A 17,028-nucleotide genomic window follows, 5' to 3' on the forward strand; every position below is an offset into this window, starting at 1 on the left:
CAGGCCTGATGAAAAAAAGAAGACAAATATAAGTTAATACAAGTTTAATGACTCACAAGAACAGACATCAAAATCAACCTGAATGCATTAAAAGGAATGGTTCACTTAAAAATGAAAATTCAAGTTGTTCCAAATCTGTATGAATGTCTTTTTGCTACTAAACACAAAACAAGATATTTTGTGCAGTATTTGTGATATGTACAGTTGACTGTAGCCATTGGCTTCAAAAAGTATTTTGTTTCAATACACAAATGGAGGATGTGTAAATGAAGACAGAATTTTTATTCTTGGGTGGACTATTATTTTAAAGCATCAAAGCCAACATTAGCCTCTTTTTTCTATGAAACAAAGGCCGTAACCAATTTTTTTTAACACTGGGGGGAGCCAACTAATATATATATAGCCTGTTTCGCCACTAAAAACAACTGTGCGACTATGAAATAATATTTAGGAGCACTGGTTTCTACTTAAAATTTGTTTTTGCACGTATATTAATTATAATGGAACTTTTTTAGACTGAAACAACAATTCAATAAACAAGAAATATTAAGTTACTTACGTTGTCTGACTATAACACTATTGCCTGACTGTCAACGAAAATAGCTTGAACAAGTTACAGCTAAGCAGTTGCGGATCTCTAAAAGAAATGTGAGTTTTTAAACAAGTCTGTGATTCATGATTATCCATTCATAATTGCTTCATTCCTGTACGAATCAGACATTGAACAAATCAACTTGAATAATTATTCAATGATAAAATCAGTGACCTGCCACCACCTACTGGCAGTTTTAGTTTCATATTTAAAGTATAATTTCAGTCGTTAAATATTTCTATATTAAAATAGTTATGTTTAAAAAATGAATCTCAACATAAATTTACCAATTACATTCATGCCACGTCTGAGCCTCATTAAACATCTGAAAATACAAATTTTTGTCTTCTGTGCCACCTAGTAGCCTACAAAATGAACATTAATAACGTTTTCATATGAATGGTAAATAAATCTTACTTGTTATTATTCTATTGTTTAATTATAAAAAGCTCATAAATATTTGAATTTGACATAAAAGCTGTCATTGACCTTCCTGTAATATAATTAGAAAAATGCCATTACAGAGGTAAAAATTGCCTCAGAATGGTAAGGCTATTTTTTTATCAGAATTTTTGATTATTAAACAGAAGTTACTCCTTAATTTTTTGACTGCGCTCCTAATTATTATTATTTTTTATTTACGAGTGCTCCTAAAAAAGAAAAGCTATCTTAGATTTTTTACATGACTGGAAGTTCATATAGCACAGGTTTAGAAATATGGAGTCCCACAGGGCTTAGTATTAGGTCCTATGCTTTTCTCCTTTAATTAAGTTTTACTGTTATGACAATGATACATTTATATTTCCACAAAATCTTCAAAAAAAAAGTTAACAGACAAGTTAACAGAGTGTGATATATAACATGGGAGGGCTAGTAATTTTCTGGACTCCAGAAATAATATAATGTACCGTGAGGATTGCAGGAAATATGCATTAGAAAAGCACAAATCCAATCATTTTGTTATTCAAAATGAAAACTTTAAGGGCTTTTAAAGACCACAAAAATTCTAAAAGTCACCTCCAGAGCTTAACAACAAAAAAAGCAAAAGGCCAACCGTTTTGTGAGTGACGTGACATGTGGCCCATCCCATCCTAAGTGCACACACACCGTGAACACACAGCCAGAGCAGTGGTCAGCCTTTTTTTTTTTTCTGCGGTGCCTGGGGAGTAGTTGAGGGTTCGGTGTCTTGCTCAAGGGCACCTCAGTCGTGGTATTGAAGGTGGGAGAGAGCTCTGAATACCCCCATCCCCATTCCCTGCCGGTACAAGACTCGAACCCACAACCTTTGGGCTACGCGTTTGAATCTCTAACCATTAGGCAACGATTTTCCCAAAAGAATAATACAGCATTGCTGTCAAGAGCCTGGTATCAGTGAAGTCAACACTATCTGGCCATCTGAAACTTCTCTTCAGAAACATTCTTGCTGTGGTGAAAAACATACAGTCGTGGCCAAAAGTTTTGAGAATTACATAAATATTGGAAATTGGAAAAGTTGCTGCTTAAGTTTTTATAATAGCAATTTGCATATACTCCAGATTGTTATGAAGAGTGATCAGATGAATTGCATAGTCCTTCTTTGCCATGAAAATTAACTTAATCCCAAAAAAACCTTTCCACTGCATTTCATTGCTGTCATTAAAGGACCTGCTGAGATCATTTCAGTAATCGTCTTGTTAACTCAGGTGAGAATGTCGACGAGAACAAGGCTGGAGATCATTATGTCAGGCTGATTGGGTTAGAATGGCAGACTTGACATGTTAAAAGGAGGGTGATGCTTGAAATCATTGTTCTTCCATTGTTAACCATGGTGACCTGCAAAGAAACGCGTGCAGCCATCATTGTGTTGCATAAAAATGGCTTCACAGGCAAGGATATTGTGGCTACTAAGATTGCACCTAAATCAACAATTTATAGGATCATCAAGAACTTCAAGGAAAGAGGTTCAATTCTTATAAAGAAGGCATCAGGGCATCCAAGAAAGTCCAGCAAGCGCCAGGATTGTCTCCTAAAGAGGATTCAGCTGCGGGATCAGAGTTCCACCAGTGCAGAGCTTGCTCAGGAATGGCAGCAGGCAGGTGTGAGAGCATCTGCACGCACAGTGAGGCCAAGACTTTTGGAAGATGGCCTGGTGTCAAGAAGGGCAGCAAAGAAGCCACTTCTCTCCCCACATCAGGGACAGATTGATCTTCTTCAGAAAGTATAGTGAATGGACTGCTGAGGACTGGGGCAAAGTCATATTCTCCGATGAAGCCCCTTTCCGATTGTTTGGGGCATCTGGAAAAAGGCTTGTCCGGAGAAGAAAAGGTGAGCGCTACCATCAGTCCTGTGTCATGCCAACAGTAAAGCTGACACCATTCATGTGTGGGGTTGCTTCTCATCCAAGGGAGTGGGCTCACTCACAATTCTGCCCCAAAACACAGCCATGAATAAAGAATGGTACCAAAACACCCTCCAACAGCAACTTCTTCCAACAATCCAACAACAGTTTGGTGAAGAACAATGTATTTTCCAGCACGATGGAGCACCGTGCCATACGGCAAAAGTGATAACTAAGTGGCTCGGGGACCAGAATGTTGAAATTTTGGGTCCATGGCCTGGAAACTCCCCAGATCTTTATCCCATTGAGAACTTGTGATCAATCCTCAAGAGGCGGGTGGACAAACAAAACCCCACTAATTCTGACAAACTCCAAGAAGTGATTATAAAAGAATGGGTTGCTATCAGTCAGGATTTGGCCCAGAAGTTGATTGAGAGCATGCCCAGAATTGCAGAGGTCCTGAACAAGAAGGGCCAGCACTGCGAATACTGACTCTTTGCATAAATGTCATGTAATTGTCGATAAAAGCCTTTGAAACGTATGAAGTGCTTGTAATTATATTTCAGTACATCACAGAAACAACTGAAACAAAGATCTAAAAGCAGTTTAACAGCAAACTTTTTGAAAACTAATATTTATGTAATTCTCAAAACTTTTGGCCACAACTGTAGACCCTTCTTTGATTACCAGTTTTCAACAATAAATTGATCACCAAGTAATCGTTAATGTCACTATATACTTTTTCTTCTGTGGAACACAATCAGGGATTTTTTTGTTGTTATTTAAAATAATTAATCATATCGGTCCATAAAATTTAAACTTATGGTTCCATCCAATCTGATGTTTCAAAAAACAATGAAACTGAAAACCGCAGAGCATTCCATACAACTTCTTTTTATGTTTGAAAGCCTATGTATATAAAGATGATGTATATATATATTTATTTTTGAAAACTTCCCTTTTAAAATGCCTCTGAAAGTCAATTTAAGGGGCCAACCTGTTTTTTTTTTTTGAGTATCACTTTAATAACAGTGAATTCTCAAAATAATCTTTATAATTACTGTAAGTTTTTGGTACACATCTTTGATTAGGTGTTGATGAAGAGGTTGAGTCTTACTGATGCGATGTATGAGAATGTAAACCAACCTGTTTGTTTCTCAGTATCTTCTTGTTTGACTCTGAATGTTCCTTCAATCTTCACAACTTCACTCTCCTCTTTAATAAACTCCATCTTTATAAAAGTGTCGATCTCAGCCTCTTCAGCAGACGTTTGTGTTTGGACACACTGCTGTTTAAAAATTAAGAATTAACAGAAAAAAAAAAAATCCAAACTAAATCTCTGGGTGCAACTCAATCAGCTTCCAGTAGTCAGCACACTATTAAGAGAGTCAGAGTGAACGTTGATGGTCCGATTAGCCAAGAACACTTAAAACTAGCACTAGATTTGTATATTATATTTAAATAGATTGCATTTTCTTGAAAACAGCAGTTTATAAACGTTGTCAATAGAAAACTGGATTGCTCGTGACGTCATAAAAGGGAAGACACTGTATAGATCAGCGCATTACTCGTGTTTCTTGCTCTCGTTGCATTTGCACTGCATTGACCCAATCATGTCTCCTCGGCGTTCGGTGATTCGAAACAGTGAATCGTTTCATTAAACTGATTCAATTGACTCGTGGTTTCGAAAAGCTCCGTTTCTCCATCACTAAATAGGTGACCGAATTCGTGTTTACATTACAGATTCACGGTATGGGGTACGAAATGAGAGGCACCTTTTCTGTTGCTAATGCACTTTACTCATAAAAACAACGTTCATAAATGTTAGATGAAGCATTTAAATGTTACATTGAATCATAATTAAGCTATTTAACATCGCTTGTAAAAAGCACAGTTACCTGAACGGGTTTCACTGATTTCAACATTTTAAATGTGTAAAAACATCTCGGTTACGTATGTAACCTTGGTTCCCTGAATAGGGAACGAGATGCTGCGGTGACGTCACCACGTATGGGAACACCTTCGGTGTGACGAATGTCTGAAGCCCTATACCATCCCGCCAATCCTATTGGCCAAATAGCGCGTGGCACCGCCCAGTCATGCGTAGGCATATATATACCTGGTGCCGCGCGCCATTTACCTCAGATTTCATGACGAGAAGGGAGGAACTATCAAGGTACGGCACGGCCAGAACCGCAGCATCTCGTTCCCTATTCAGGGAACCAAGGTTACATACGTAACCGAGATGTTCCCTTTCATAGGTCACTTCGATGCTGCGGTGACGTCACCACGTATGGGAACGCTATACCATCACGCCTGACGTACCTGATAGCTTGGATCCAAGGAAGCATCTGCTCAAGCGGAGAGAACCCGGGAGCCAGGGGCCATCCTCACGTCCAGACTGTAAGACCTGATAAAAGTGCTCGGTGAGGACCAACCTGCCGCAGCACAGATATCATCCATAGAAGATCCACTGAGAAAGGCTTGAGAAGAAGCCACTGCTCTTGTGGAATGACCTTTTACTCCTAAGGGCGAAGCGAGCCCGCGCGCCTCATAGGCCAAGGAAATAGCCTCCACCAGCCAATGGGACATGCGCTGTTTCGTAACTGCATGGCCCTTATTCTTATGTCCAAAACAGACAAACAGCTGGTCAGACTCACGCCATGGGGCAGTGCGATCCACATAAGTCTTCAACGCCCTCACAGGGCAAAGACTTAGATCTCCAGACTCTGTCGCAGCAGGAGAAAAGGCCTCCAGGACCACCTGCTGAAAATGAAAAGGATTAGACGCGACCTTAGGAACATAATTAGGCCTAGGTCGCAACAACACTTTCACAGAGCCTGGTGCAAACTCCATGCACGAGGGTGAGACAGAGAGAGCCTGTAAATCCCCAACTCTTTTAAGGGAGGATAAAGCCATGAGAAGAAGTGTCTTCAGAGACAGGAGCTTATCCGATACAGTTTCCAGGGGCTCAAACGGATGCCCTGACAAACCCAGTAACACAATGGATAAATCCCATGAAGGAACTCGCACAGGGCGGAAAGGCCTCAACCGTCGCGCACCCTGTATAAAGCGAGAAACCAGTGGGTGACGACCCACTGAAACACCACCTATATGCTCATGGTGAGCTGAGATAGCTGCCACATAAACCTTCAAGGTGGCTGGTGTCAATCCCTCCGAAAAACGGTCTTGAAGAAATTCCAGTACTGAAGCCACAGGGCAGTAAACTGGATCCACATCATGAGTTTCACACCATGTCATAAACAGTTTCCACTTGAAAGCATATAAGCGTCTCGTAGAAACTGCTCTAGAGTTCAATATAGTCTCGGTAGTTTCAGCAGAAAGACCGGGACATATCAACTCACTCCGCTCAGAGGCCACGCCCACAGGTTCCACAGATCTGGTCTGGGATGCCAGATCCGTCCCTGTGCTTGCGACAATAAATCCCGTCTGAGGGGAATCTCCACCGGAGAGCCCGCTAACAGATTGATGAGATCCGCAAACCACGGCTGTGTGTGCCATCGCGGAGCCACCAGCAACAGCTGTCCCACTCTGTCCCGCCGTATTCTGCATAATACCACTGGGACTAGCCGAATCGGAGGAAACGCATACAAGCTGGTCCTGGGCCAGCTGTGAGCTAGCGCATCCAGACCCAGGGGTGATGGAGGGCTCAGGGAGAACCATAGCGGGCAATGCGTAGTCGTGCTCGACGCGAATAAATCCACTTCCGCTTCCCCGAAAATATGCCATAGGTGATTCACCGTTTGGGGGTGTAATCTCCATTCCCCTTGTTCCAGAGTCTGCCTGGATAATAAATCCGCTCCGAAGTTCAGTCGTCCGGGGATGTGAACAGCCCGGATCGACAGAAATTTGTCGTGAGACCAAAGAAGAATCCGCCTCGCCAGTCTGCACAGAGGGCGAGAACGTAATCCTCCCTGATGGTTCAGATAAGCCACGACCGCAGTGTTGTCCGTTCTGAGAAGCACATGACGGCCGGTCAGTAGACTCGAAAAATACTGGAGAGCCAGAAAAACCGCCAGTAATTCCAATTTGTTTATGTGCCAGCTGCGTTGTGCCGCTGTCCACACTCCGTGGGCTGGGCGCCCCTGACAAACAGCTCCCCACCCGGTCAAAGACGCGTCTGTCGTGACAGTCTCTCGGGAAGCACAAATTCCCAGCCGAACCCCGGTGAGGAGAAATTCGGCTGATGTCCATTGCTTTAACGACATCACACACCTCCGCGTCACCGAGATCGTTCGATGCGGAGAACAACGGGGTGAAATATTCTGTCGTTTCGTCCACCACTGAAACGGGCGCATGTAAAGCAAACCCAGGTGAATCACGGGAAGCGCCGCCGCCATTAGACCTAGTAGTCTGAGGCACAGTCTCACTGTCACTGTGTGACCCGCCCTGAAGTGCTGAATGCATGACGTAATCGACTGAGCGCGCGGGGCAGAAAGCTTTGCTGTCATCGCGCGAGAGTCCAAATCTACTCCCAGAAAGGTAATCCGTTGAGAGGGGATTAATACACTCTTCTGGAAGTTTGTGCGTAAACCCAGGCTGTGTAAATGATTTAGCACAATATCTCGATGAGAGTGTGCTTGAGTCTGAGAGTGCGCTAACACCAGCCAGTCGTCCAGATAGTTTAACACACGGACGCCCCGGAGCCGCAACGGGGCCAGAGCTGCGTCCATGCATTTTGAGAATGTACGGGGAGCTAGCGCTAAGCCAAAGGGAAGAACGCGGTACTGATACGCTTTGCCCTCCAAAGCGAATCTGAGGAACTTCCGGTGTCTCTCGATGATCTGAATATGAAAGTAAGCATCCTTCAGATCGATCGTGACAAACCAGTCGTTTGGTTGAATCTGAGACAAAATAGATTTTACCGTCAACATCTTGAATTTGCTCGACCTGAGTGCAAGATTTAGACGGCGTAAATCCAGAATGGGTCGTAATCCGCCGTCCTTTTTTTGGTACCACAAAATAACGGCTGTAAAACCCTGACTCCATCTGAGAGGGGTGTACTTCTTCTATAGCCCCTTTGCTCAGTAGAGCTAACATTTCCTGTCTCAGCACCGCCATGTCCATCGGTTTCATCACCGTGGAGAGAATTCCGCGGAAAGGGGGCGGGCCTTTCCGAAACTGAATGGTGTATCCGTGACAAATTGTGCGTAACACCCATTGAGAAATGCCGGGCAAGCGTTCCCACGCGGCCCGAAACAATATTAGCGGTTTCAACATGTTCGTTTCCTGCAGCGCTGTTGCACACATAGAAATGTCCGGGCACGAAAGACTCATGGTGTTCGTGCACAGGGGAAGTATATGCAGAGCAGGCGTTGTATCTCGTTGTACGTAATCCTGAAACGTGTCCACGGCAGGAATTAGGCCAACAGATTGAGCATCGGGCTCTGCCGCTAGCGAAACAGCGGCGGCTGAGCGAGCCGTCATGACGGGCCGTTCGATGAAGACCCTTTGAAGCGCTCCTCGAGCTCTGAAAACTGGATCGTGCATAGTGTCTGAGGAAGCGATTGGTGTTACAGTTGGCTCCAATGCTGTTCGAGGCGCTGTTTGCGGCGAAACAGTCAGGGTTTGAGCGTGGGGACTGCAATGAGAGTGTTGGATGCGCGAAAGCGGTCCAACAGCGCTCTCTAGCGGAGGGCACAGTCCCTGGCAGGCAGCGAAAAAATCAGGAGCTGCTATTATGTGCCCGAGGGCGAGAGGCCTTGGCCGTCGAACTCAGGTTCAATCTTTTTCGCTGGCGTTGTTGAGCCGGTGGAACAACCCTAGGGCCCCAGTCCTTGCGAGGGGGCGCCATAGGTGAAGGCTCTTCCCGAGAGGGCACTTGCTGGCGGTGAGAGGAGGTTGAGCGAGAACGCGCGGGCGCCTGACGGCGTTCAACCTCTCTGGGTCTGCGGGGAATCAGCTGGCGGAAAGCGGCTGATTGTTGTTTCGCTGCTGTGAACTTCTCCACCACTGAAGTGACCGCCTCTCCAAATAAACCGTCCTTAGACACAGGGGCATCCATGAGGAAAGATTTATCTTTTTCCTTTATATCGGTGAGATTAAGCCAGAGGTGGCGCTCAACCGTAATTAATCCAGCCATGGAACGGCCCACTGCTCGAGCAGTATGTTTGGTAGCACGAAGCGCCAAATCAGTAGCTCGCCGTAGTTCCTTGACCGCCTCAGGTGTAATGCCGTCCCCCTCGTCCAATCCTTTTAACAGCTCCGCTTGGTAGGCCTGAAGGATCGCCATGGAATGAAGCGAAGCAGCCGCTTGACCAGCGGCCATATAGGATTTTCCCACTAAGCTAGACGTGACTCGACACGCCTTCGAGGGGAGGAGGGGGCGGGACTTCCACGCCGCGGCCGAATTAGGCGCAAGATGTTCGGCGAGAGTCTCTTCTATCGGCGGTATCGCTGTATAGCCGTGACTCGCCATGCTCGAAATGGTGGCGAAATCCGCGGCTGCAGCGTTCGTGATGCGCGCCGCAAACGGCTGTTTCCAGGACCTCGAAACCTCCTGGTGGAGGTCCGGGAAAAAGGGTAAAGGCCTCCGGGGCTGCGCAGGTGTCCGACTAGTTAGAAAACGGTCGTCCAGCTTCGAAGAAGGTTGGGCCTCGGCCTTCTCAACCTCCCATTCCAGCCCCAATGTACCCACTGCACGGGAAACCACATCCAACAGCTCACTGTAGGAGGGGGAAACACGCCTCTCCTGTCCACTAGGAGGGAGAGGGCTCGTGTCAGCCGCGAAGTCCTCAGACCCCGAGGCCGCAGTGGAAAGAACGTCGTCATCATGACGGTCACAACCGAAGGAGATGGCACTACATGCCCCCGGTGTGGGCCGTAAATCCTCACAGGAGAAAACGACAGGTTCAAAAGTTTTCCTGTGTATTAGGGTAGGGGAGAGCGAGCGATGTGGAGAGTAATTTTCCATCGCTGAACTGTCCTCGAGCTCCATGTCACACGTGTCACCCCAAGCTATCACCTCGTGCGGTGCCTCGGCAGTCGCAGAAGTGGTGTGGCGGGGGTTAGACACGGCGACATCGGAGAATACATCTACCCTCGAGCGAAGGACCCTGAGTCGCAGGCCATCGCAATGGGGGCATGAAGAAAGGCCGCTAAGCGCCTCCTGTGCGTGGTGTAAGCCTAGGCAGACTACGCACCTGTCATGAGTGTCCCCCTGAACGATGTACCTGGTACACGGGTCCTTGCACTTCTTAAAACTCATCGCGTCCGCGGAGAGGAGTATACTGCTCGTGATGATTCGCTGAGAACGCGAGACAATAGGGCACAGAAGATTCGCTTCGTACTGAAGGAATGAAATCTGAGGTAAATGGCGCGCGGCACCAGGTATATATATGCCTACGCATGACTGGGCGGTGCCACGCGCTATTTGGCCAATAGGATTGGCGGGATGGTATAGGGCTTCAGACATTCGTCACACCGAAGGTGTTCCCATACGTGGTGACGTCACCGCAGCATCGAAGTGACCTATGAAAGGGAACTCAAACCTTTCTTCAGCCGAATCACAACACATGCAGGAGCGCGGCGCAGACGAATGACGTCAGAACAAAATAAAGGCCCCGTTCGCATGCCACTGTCTAAAGTCACAAGAGGTCAAATATCCCAAATATTTACTTCTAATGAAAGAGTTTGAGTTCAAAGGCAAAACGTTGATCTGTTGGGATCAGAATATAATGTATATATATTAGAATAAAATGCAAAAAGTAACTATATGTGATTTACAATGTTATAAAATAAGTGTTTGAATTAATTAAGTTATTAAGACTATCGAATGAATAGATCATGCACACATTTTAATAAAGCCGAATCAGTTTTGTATCAGGTGAATACGTTCGTTTACTTGTGTCATGTCGTGGCGAAGCTATCTGAAAAGTGAGCACCCCTCACGATTAAGAACGAAGAGCTTTGTAAAAATCAACGCGTTTAATAATAATGTACAGTACGTGGAAAATCTTTTTTTTTTTTTACCTTAAACCATATAAACACAATGCATTACACCAAATACACAAAATAGTTTTTGCAACGTCATATGAAAAGCACTTCTCTCTCATTTAAATTTATCTAACACCGCTGATACTCTCGCACGTGAAATTATATCTTGTACATTTTGTTTGTATTTTTTAAATGAAAAATTACTTGTATTTGAATTAAATACATATTCACGGCCGTATTTTATTTAAATACATTTAATGAGCACGCAAAAGTACACATACACCGGGATGGACACAAGTATTCTCATTTTCAGAGCACTCATTTGCATACCAACAGCTGTTAGTACACAATTACCATTTTAGCTCATCATTTTACATCACTTCATTTCATTCATTTACACGCTTCGAAACCAGTGATGCATAGGCCTATACTTACTTGCAACCCACCAAAACGCTGATACTGGGTTTAAAAATAATAATTCATATATAAGAAAAGAAAATGTACATACTGTATTGTTAAGTGCACTATAAACTAATTGTATTTTTAATACATGCTTTTTATTTTACAATATAATAGTATGAAGTGAAGAAGTGAAGTGACATTCAGCCAAGTATGGTGACCCATACTCGGAATTTTTGCTCTGCGTTTAACCCATCCGAAGTGCACACACACAGAGCAGTGAACACACACACACACACTGTGAACACACACCCGGAGCAGTGGGCAGCCATTTATGCTGCGGCGCCCGGGGAGCAGTTGGGGGTTCGATGCCTTGCTCAAGGGCACCTAAGTCGTGGTATTGAAGGTGGAGAGAGAACTGTACATGCACTCCCCCCACCCACAACCCACAATTCCTGTCGGCCCGGGACTCGAACTCACAACCTTTTGATTGGGAGTCCGACTCTCTAACCATTAGGCCACGACTTCCCCCAATTTTAAGTATTAAGTATTATCACACTTATTTATATACACTTATCAATATACTCAAATATTTTATTTTATTTTATAATTAACTAAATGTAGAGAAATACTATTATTCATTTAATTTTTTTAATAGTTATATTTAATGGGTCACACTACATGTAGAATGGGCACCACATCAAATCTCCAGGTGATCTCGATGTAACCAAACCCAAAAACTTAAGCGCATCCCTGTACACACACACACACACACACACACTGATGAAATTTAGAACAGTTTTCGCGAGTGATTCTTCATGTGGCAAATAAGGTTTACTTTACTTCTGTAACTCTTGCCGCACTGAACACAAACAAAAGGCTTTTCTCCCGTGTGAATTCTCCTATGAATGGTAAGATTTCCTTTTTGTGAGAAGCTCTTTCCACACAGATTGCAGGTATAAGGCTTCTCTCCAGTGTGACCTCTCACGTGGGTACTAAGAGTTGGTTTTTGTGTGAAACTTCTTCCACACTGATAACATACGAACGGCTTCTCTCCAGTGTGAATGTTCATGTGTTTCTTAAGACTTTCTTTTCGCGAGAAGCTCTTCTCACACAGATTGCAAATGAAAGAGCTCTCTCCGGTGTGAATTTTTATATGGGAATTGAGAGATTTTTTGTGTGTGAAACTCTTTCCACACAGTTTGCAGGTGTAGGGCTTCTCTCCAGTGTGAACACCCATGTGGCTTTTAAGACCTCCTTTTCGAATGAATCTTTTCCCACACTGTTGGCAGGTGAAAGAGCTCTCTCCGGTGTGAATCCTCATGTGGACTTTAAGGCTTCCTTTCTGAGTGAAGCTGTTTCCACACTGTTGGCAGGTGAAAGGAGACGCTCCAGTGTGAACTCCCATATGAACTAGAAGGCTTACTTTTTGAGAGAAACTCTTTCCACACTGTTGACAGCAGTAAGGTTTCTCTCCAGTGTGAGTTCTCATGTGGACTTTAAAGCTTTCTTTTCTACTGAAACTTTTCCCACACTGTTGACAGGTGAAATAACGTCTAGTGTCTGTATTTTGGGCTTTATTTCGGGAAGAAACCTTTTTTGGGGACTTTTGAGCCTGTGAGCACATAAAAGATTTTTCTCCAGTTATGAAATCAAGATCTCGCTCATACTGGGTTTCCTCTTCCATTTCTTTTAGTACTTCATTCTCTTCTTTCAGCAGCATCAGGTCTAGGATGAAAGAAAAAACACAAATAAAAGTTAACTGAGTTTAAAACTTCAATAAACTTATTATAATGCACTAATTCCCAATCCAATAACAGCTGCAATTTTAGATGTCTCCCTTTCTTTTCTTTTGATAAAATATTTCATGAAATATAATCATATTTGGGCAAACATTGAAATTATAGCTACAATTAGCTTCAAGCTACACATGACAATTAATACAACACTTTTACTTAAAAGTCACTATCAATCACCATTGAGTGTTTGTAAAAAAACTTCTGACTGCAATCCACTGCAGATTTTGGTCAAATGATGAGGGAGAAATATATAGTTTGTAACATTTTAGGAGAATTGTATGGGGAAAAAAAATACTATTTCAGAAGAAGCTCTGAATTGCAAGTATTAAAGTGGGTAAGAACAAAAAACCCACAAGCTAATGTTAGATGTCAGTCTTTTTTCTTCTTTATATGTTTCTTTTCTTCTTTCCTTCTTTTCGTTTTTGAAGAGAGAGAAAACAGTTTTTTAGTTTTTGAAAACATAACCAATCAGAGAAAAAACTTAGGACTTAGGTTCACAAAGGATCTAAGACATTTATTACTATAAGACTCTACAAACATTTTTTTTTTTATCCACATCGTGATTCAGGGCTTCTCTACTGTACTACTCTTCTGTTCAGTTCAGCTTTGAGAATGAACACCAACCTGTTTGTGTCTCAGTATCTTCGTGTTTGACTCTGAATGCTTCTTCAATCTTCACGTCTTCACTCTCCTCTTTAATAAACTCCATCTTTATAAAAGTGTGTCATGTGGATCTCACTCACTTTTGCCTGTGTTTGGTTACTTTGTCCTGTTTAAGATGAGAATAATAAACAGAAAGAAAAGTTAATATAAACGAAATCTCTGGTTGCATCTCGATTGGCTCCCTTGTTCAGTAGTTAGTAAGCGCACAAGGGAATCAGTCAGAGTGAAAGTTAATGGAATTAGTGGGCAAATAAATAATAAGAATAATAGACTTCCGTTTTGCATCAAATTCTCGATATAGGCTAGTGAGTGAAATTAAGAGTTATCTTTTCTTTTACTCATTTGTGGATGCACTAACTCACAAAAACAATTTGATTAAGCGTTGCGGTGTTGCATCCATTATTAGTTTATTTCACATAGATTGCATACACCACAAAACGGAACGAACAGTTTTCATTGATTTAAACACCATAAACATACCTTTCTGCAGCAGAATCACAACAGAGACAGGAGCGCGGCGCAGCCTTATGACGTCACATCACCAGACCAAAATAAAAGTTCCGTCCTTCTTCTTGAATACAGTGCATTATTAAATGCCCGGCATTTTCTTAAAAGCCGCAATGCATACACTTATCACTGTTTCTTTTCCAGGAGAAACATATAGTGTTTAATCCTGTGTGATTTTGTCAGAGTCTTAAATATACGTATTTTGTAATATTATCTGATTTTTCTTTCTTACACCGCATTTCTACATTATCCATTTTTGCCTATTTATCAGCACACTCATGAAATGGTACCCAATCGATTGTATGTTAGTACCACCTGTGAAGTCTAAATTAACTTCAGAAAAAGTTCCATTATTAAATCTTGTGACAGTTTTTTTTTACAATGTTTTCTTTTGTAGCTACTGAATCATATGTCTGAACCCATTCTCCTATGATCCTGTAGCTACTAATCAGAAAACGAGATAAACAACTCACCAATAGATATAGTTAACTCAAAAATGTTTGTTTAGGATGCAGCCCAGATAAGTATCGTTATTTCTTCCCTTTTAGCGTCTTTAAATAAACTTTTAACAAGTTTAACAACGTTAATACTCGATTTCTCAGTGTCCTCTCCTCTTTGACCGTTACTGTTTAAAGTATGCACGCTACAGTTGCACGCGCACTACATTCGGATTTCTTAAAGGGGAAGCGTCACAACAATACCATTATAGATGTTTGTGTTTCTATGAATTTTTAGTCACATGTAAGACATTTTAACTTATTCGGATATTATTAAATACCATATTTATTATTTTTGCCTTACTGTATTATGAATTTCAGTTTTTATATTTGTGTACATTCATGTAGGCTGCAATTTTTATTGGTTACAAGTGTACACACACACACACACACACACACACACACACACACACACACACACACACACACAGTGTTACTCTAAAAAATTAAAGTTACTCTTAAAAGTAATTAACATAATCAAATAAGATCCTACAAGACAAAGTGAATTTCCATTTAAAAATCACAATGTCCAATATGATACAAATCAATAAAAGATCCTACATCAAAAATTTAAATTCCATTAAATAAAACACAATGTCCAATAGGATTCTAAGCATCAAATAAAATCCTACAGGACACAGTTCAATTCCATTAAAATCAATCAGAATGTCCAATAGGATTAAAAAAAATCAAATAAAATCCAATAGGACAAAGTGAAAATCCATTAAAATCAATCAGAATGTCCAATAGGATTCTAAAAATCAAATAAAATCCAATAGGACAAAGTGAAAATCCATTAAAATCAATCAGAATGTCCAATAGGATTCTAAAATTCAAATAAAATCCAATAGGACAAAGTGAAATTCCATTAAAATCAATCCGAATGTCCAATAGGATTCTAAGAATCCAGTAAGATCCAATAGGACAAAGTGAAATTCCATTAAAATCAATCAGAATGTCCAACAGGATTCTAAGAATCCAGTAAGATCCAATAAGACAAAGTGAAATTCCAATAGGAGTTTTTGACAAGGGATTGTAATCCAATGACTGCCATTATTTCTACTGTCTATTTGCGCTGAGCTTTATTATTATAAAGCTTAGGATGAAGGCAATGTGTAAGATGTGTATTAAAATATAGTCATAACTCATAAAATTAAATAAGGAGGCAGTTAACACACTACTGTACTTACCGTTTTGGCCTGCTGTGATTGGACACAATATTCCTTTGGTAGCATTTTAGTCACGAAGAATTGACAGAGCAGCATTGGGTCTTAGGTTATTACGTACATGCAGAGTTTTTAGGTCCTATAATTAACACCTCTGGTTTTTTTTTTAGAATTTAGCAGTTAAAAATTACTCGTCATCCAGTTTTTTAAATTGACTATTCAAATTGGTATGTTTTGCCGGGCCTCGAAGAAATATAGAGCTGAGTATCATCAGCATAACAGTGAAAGCTAATACCGTGTTTCCTGATGATATCTCCCAAGGATAACATGTAAAGCGTGAAGAGTAACATCCCTAGTACTGAGCCTTGAGGTACTCCATACTGCACTTGTGATCGATATGATACATCTTCATTCACTGCTGCGAATTGATGCCAGTCAAATAAGTATGATTTAAACCATGCTAATGCACTTCCATTAATGCCAACAAAGTTTTCTAGTCTATATGCAAAAGAATGTTGTGGTCAATAGTGTCGAAGGCAGCACTAAGATCCAATAAAACTAATAGAGATACAACCACGATCAGATGATAAGAGCAGGTCTTTTGTAACTCTATGGAGAGCAGTCTCAGTACTATGATACGGTCTAAATCCTGACTGGAAATCCTCACATATACCATTTTTCTCTAAGAAGGATTATAATTGTGAGGATACTACCTTTCCTCATTCAATTCTTTTCAATTTAAGTTTATTTGTAAAGTGCTTTTTCATTGCAAAACAACTTCACAGAAAATTAAGTTTCTACAATATTTAGTAGTACCTTATCAGTGGTGACTGTCAGTTTATGTGCATATGACGGGTTTTTAGAAAAATGAATACAAGATGTAATCAACCAGACGATGAACAGTATTATCAGCAATTATTATGATGCAATCACACTAGTAGCAATATTTGTTAGTTCTATATGTTGTTTCTGTAACACGTCGTATCTTCAGAAGAAGGGAGCCAGACGAAAATACAAAGAGATAGATTTTAATAGTGATAATGGTGAAAAACAAACACATACAAAACTCAACTTTGCCTTACACTATGATACTTTACACTACATTACTTCAACGACCGACAAAACATAACTA

The 17,028-nt window shown here is 41.6% G+C and overlaps 1 protein-coding gene across 1 annotated transcript; it reads right to left on the reverse strand.

The window, feature by feature from the left end:
* Positions 1-12,046: 12,046 nt before the first annotated feature.
* LOC132098477 (gastrula zinc finger protein XlCGF8.2DB-like) lies at positions 12,047-14,263 on the reverse strand. The gene is made up of 3 exons (XM_059504586.1): positions 14,207-14,263; positions 13,688-13,832; positions 12,047-12,992 (listed from the first exon to the last, which is right to left on the reverse strand). The coding sequence occupies exons 2-3, from the start codon at positions 13,770-13,772 to the stop codon at positions 12,055-12,057; spliced, it is 1,023 nt and encodes a 340-aa protein (XP_059360569.1). The 5' UTR covers positions 13,773-13,832; positions 14,207-14,263; the 3' UTR covers positions 12,047-12,054.
* Between the last annotated feature and the right edge of the window lie 2,765 nt (positions 14,264-17,028).

Source organism: Carassius carassius, chromosome 22 (genome assembly GCF_963082965.1).
Source record: "Carassius carassius chromosome 22, fCarCar2.1, whole genome shotgun sequence".
Classification (NCBI taxonomy): domain Eukaryota; kingdom Metazoa; phylum Chordata; class Actinopteri; order Cypriniformes; family Cyprinidae; genus Carassius; species Carassius carassius.

Excerpts from the sequence above, each read along its gene's own strand:
- LOC132098477 (XM_059504586.1), bottom strand. The coding sequence starts at position 13,772 with ATGGAGTTTATTAAAGAGGAGAGTGAAGACGTGAAGATTGAAGAAGCA. Across the intron at positions 12,993-13,687 it reads AGATACTGAGACACAAACAG|ACCTGATGCTGCTGAAAGAA; the intron begins GTTGGTGTTCAT and ends CTTTCATCCTAG.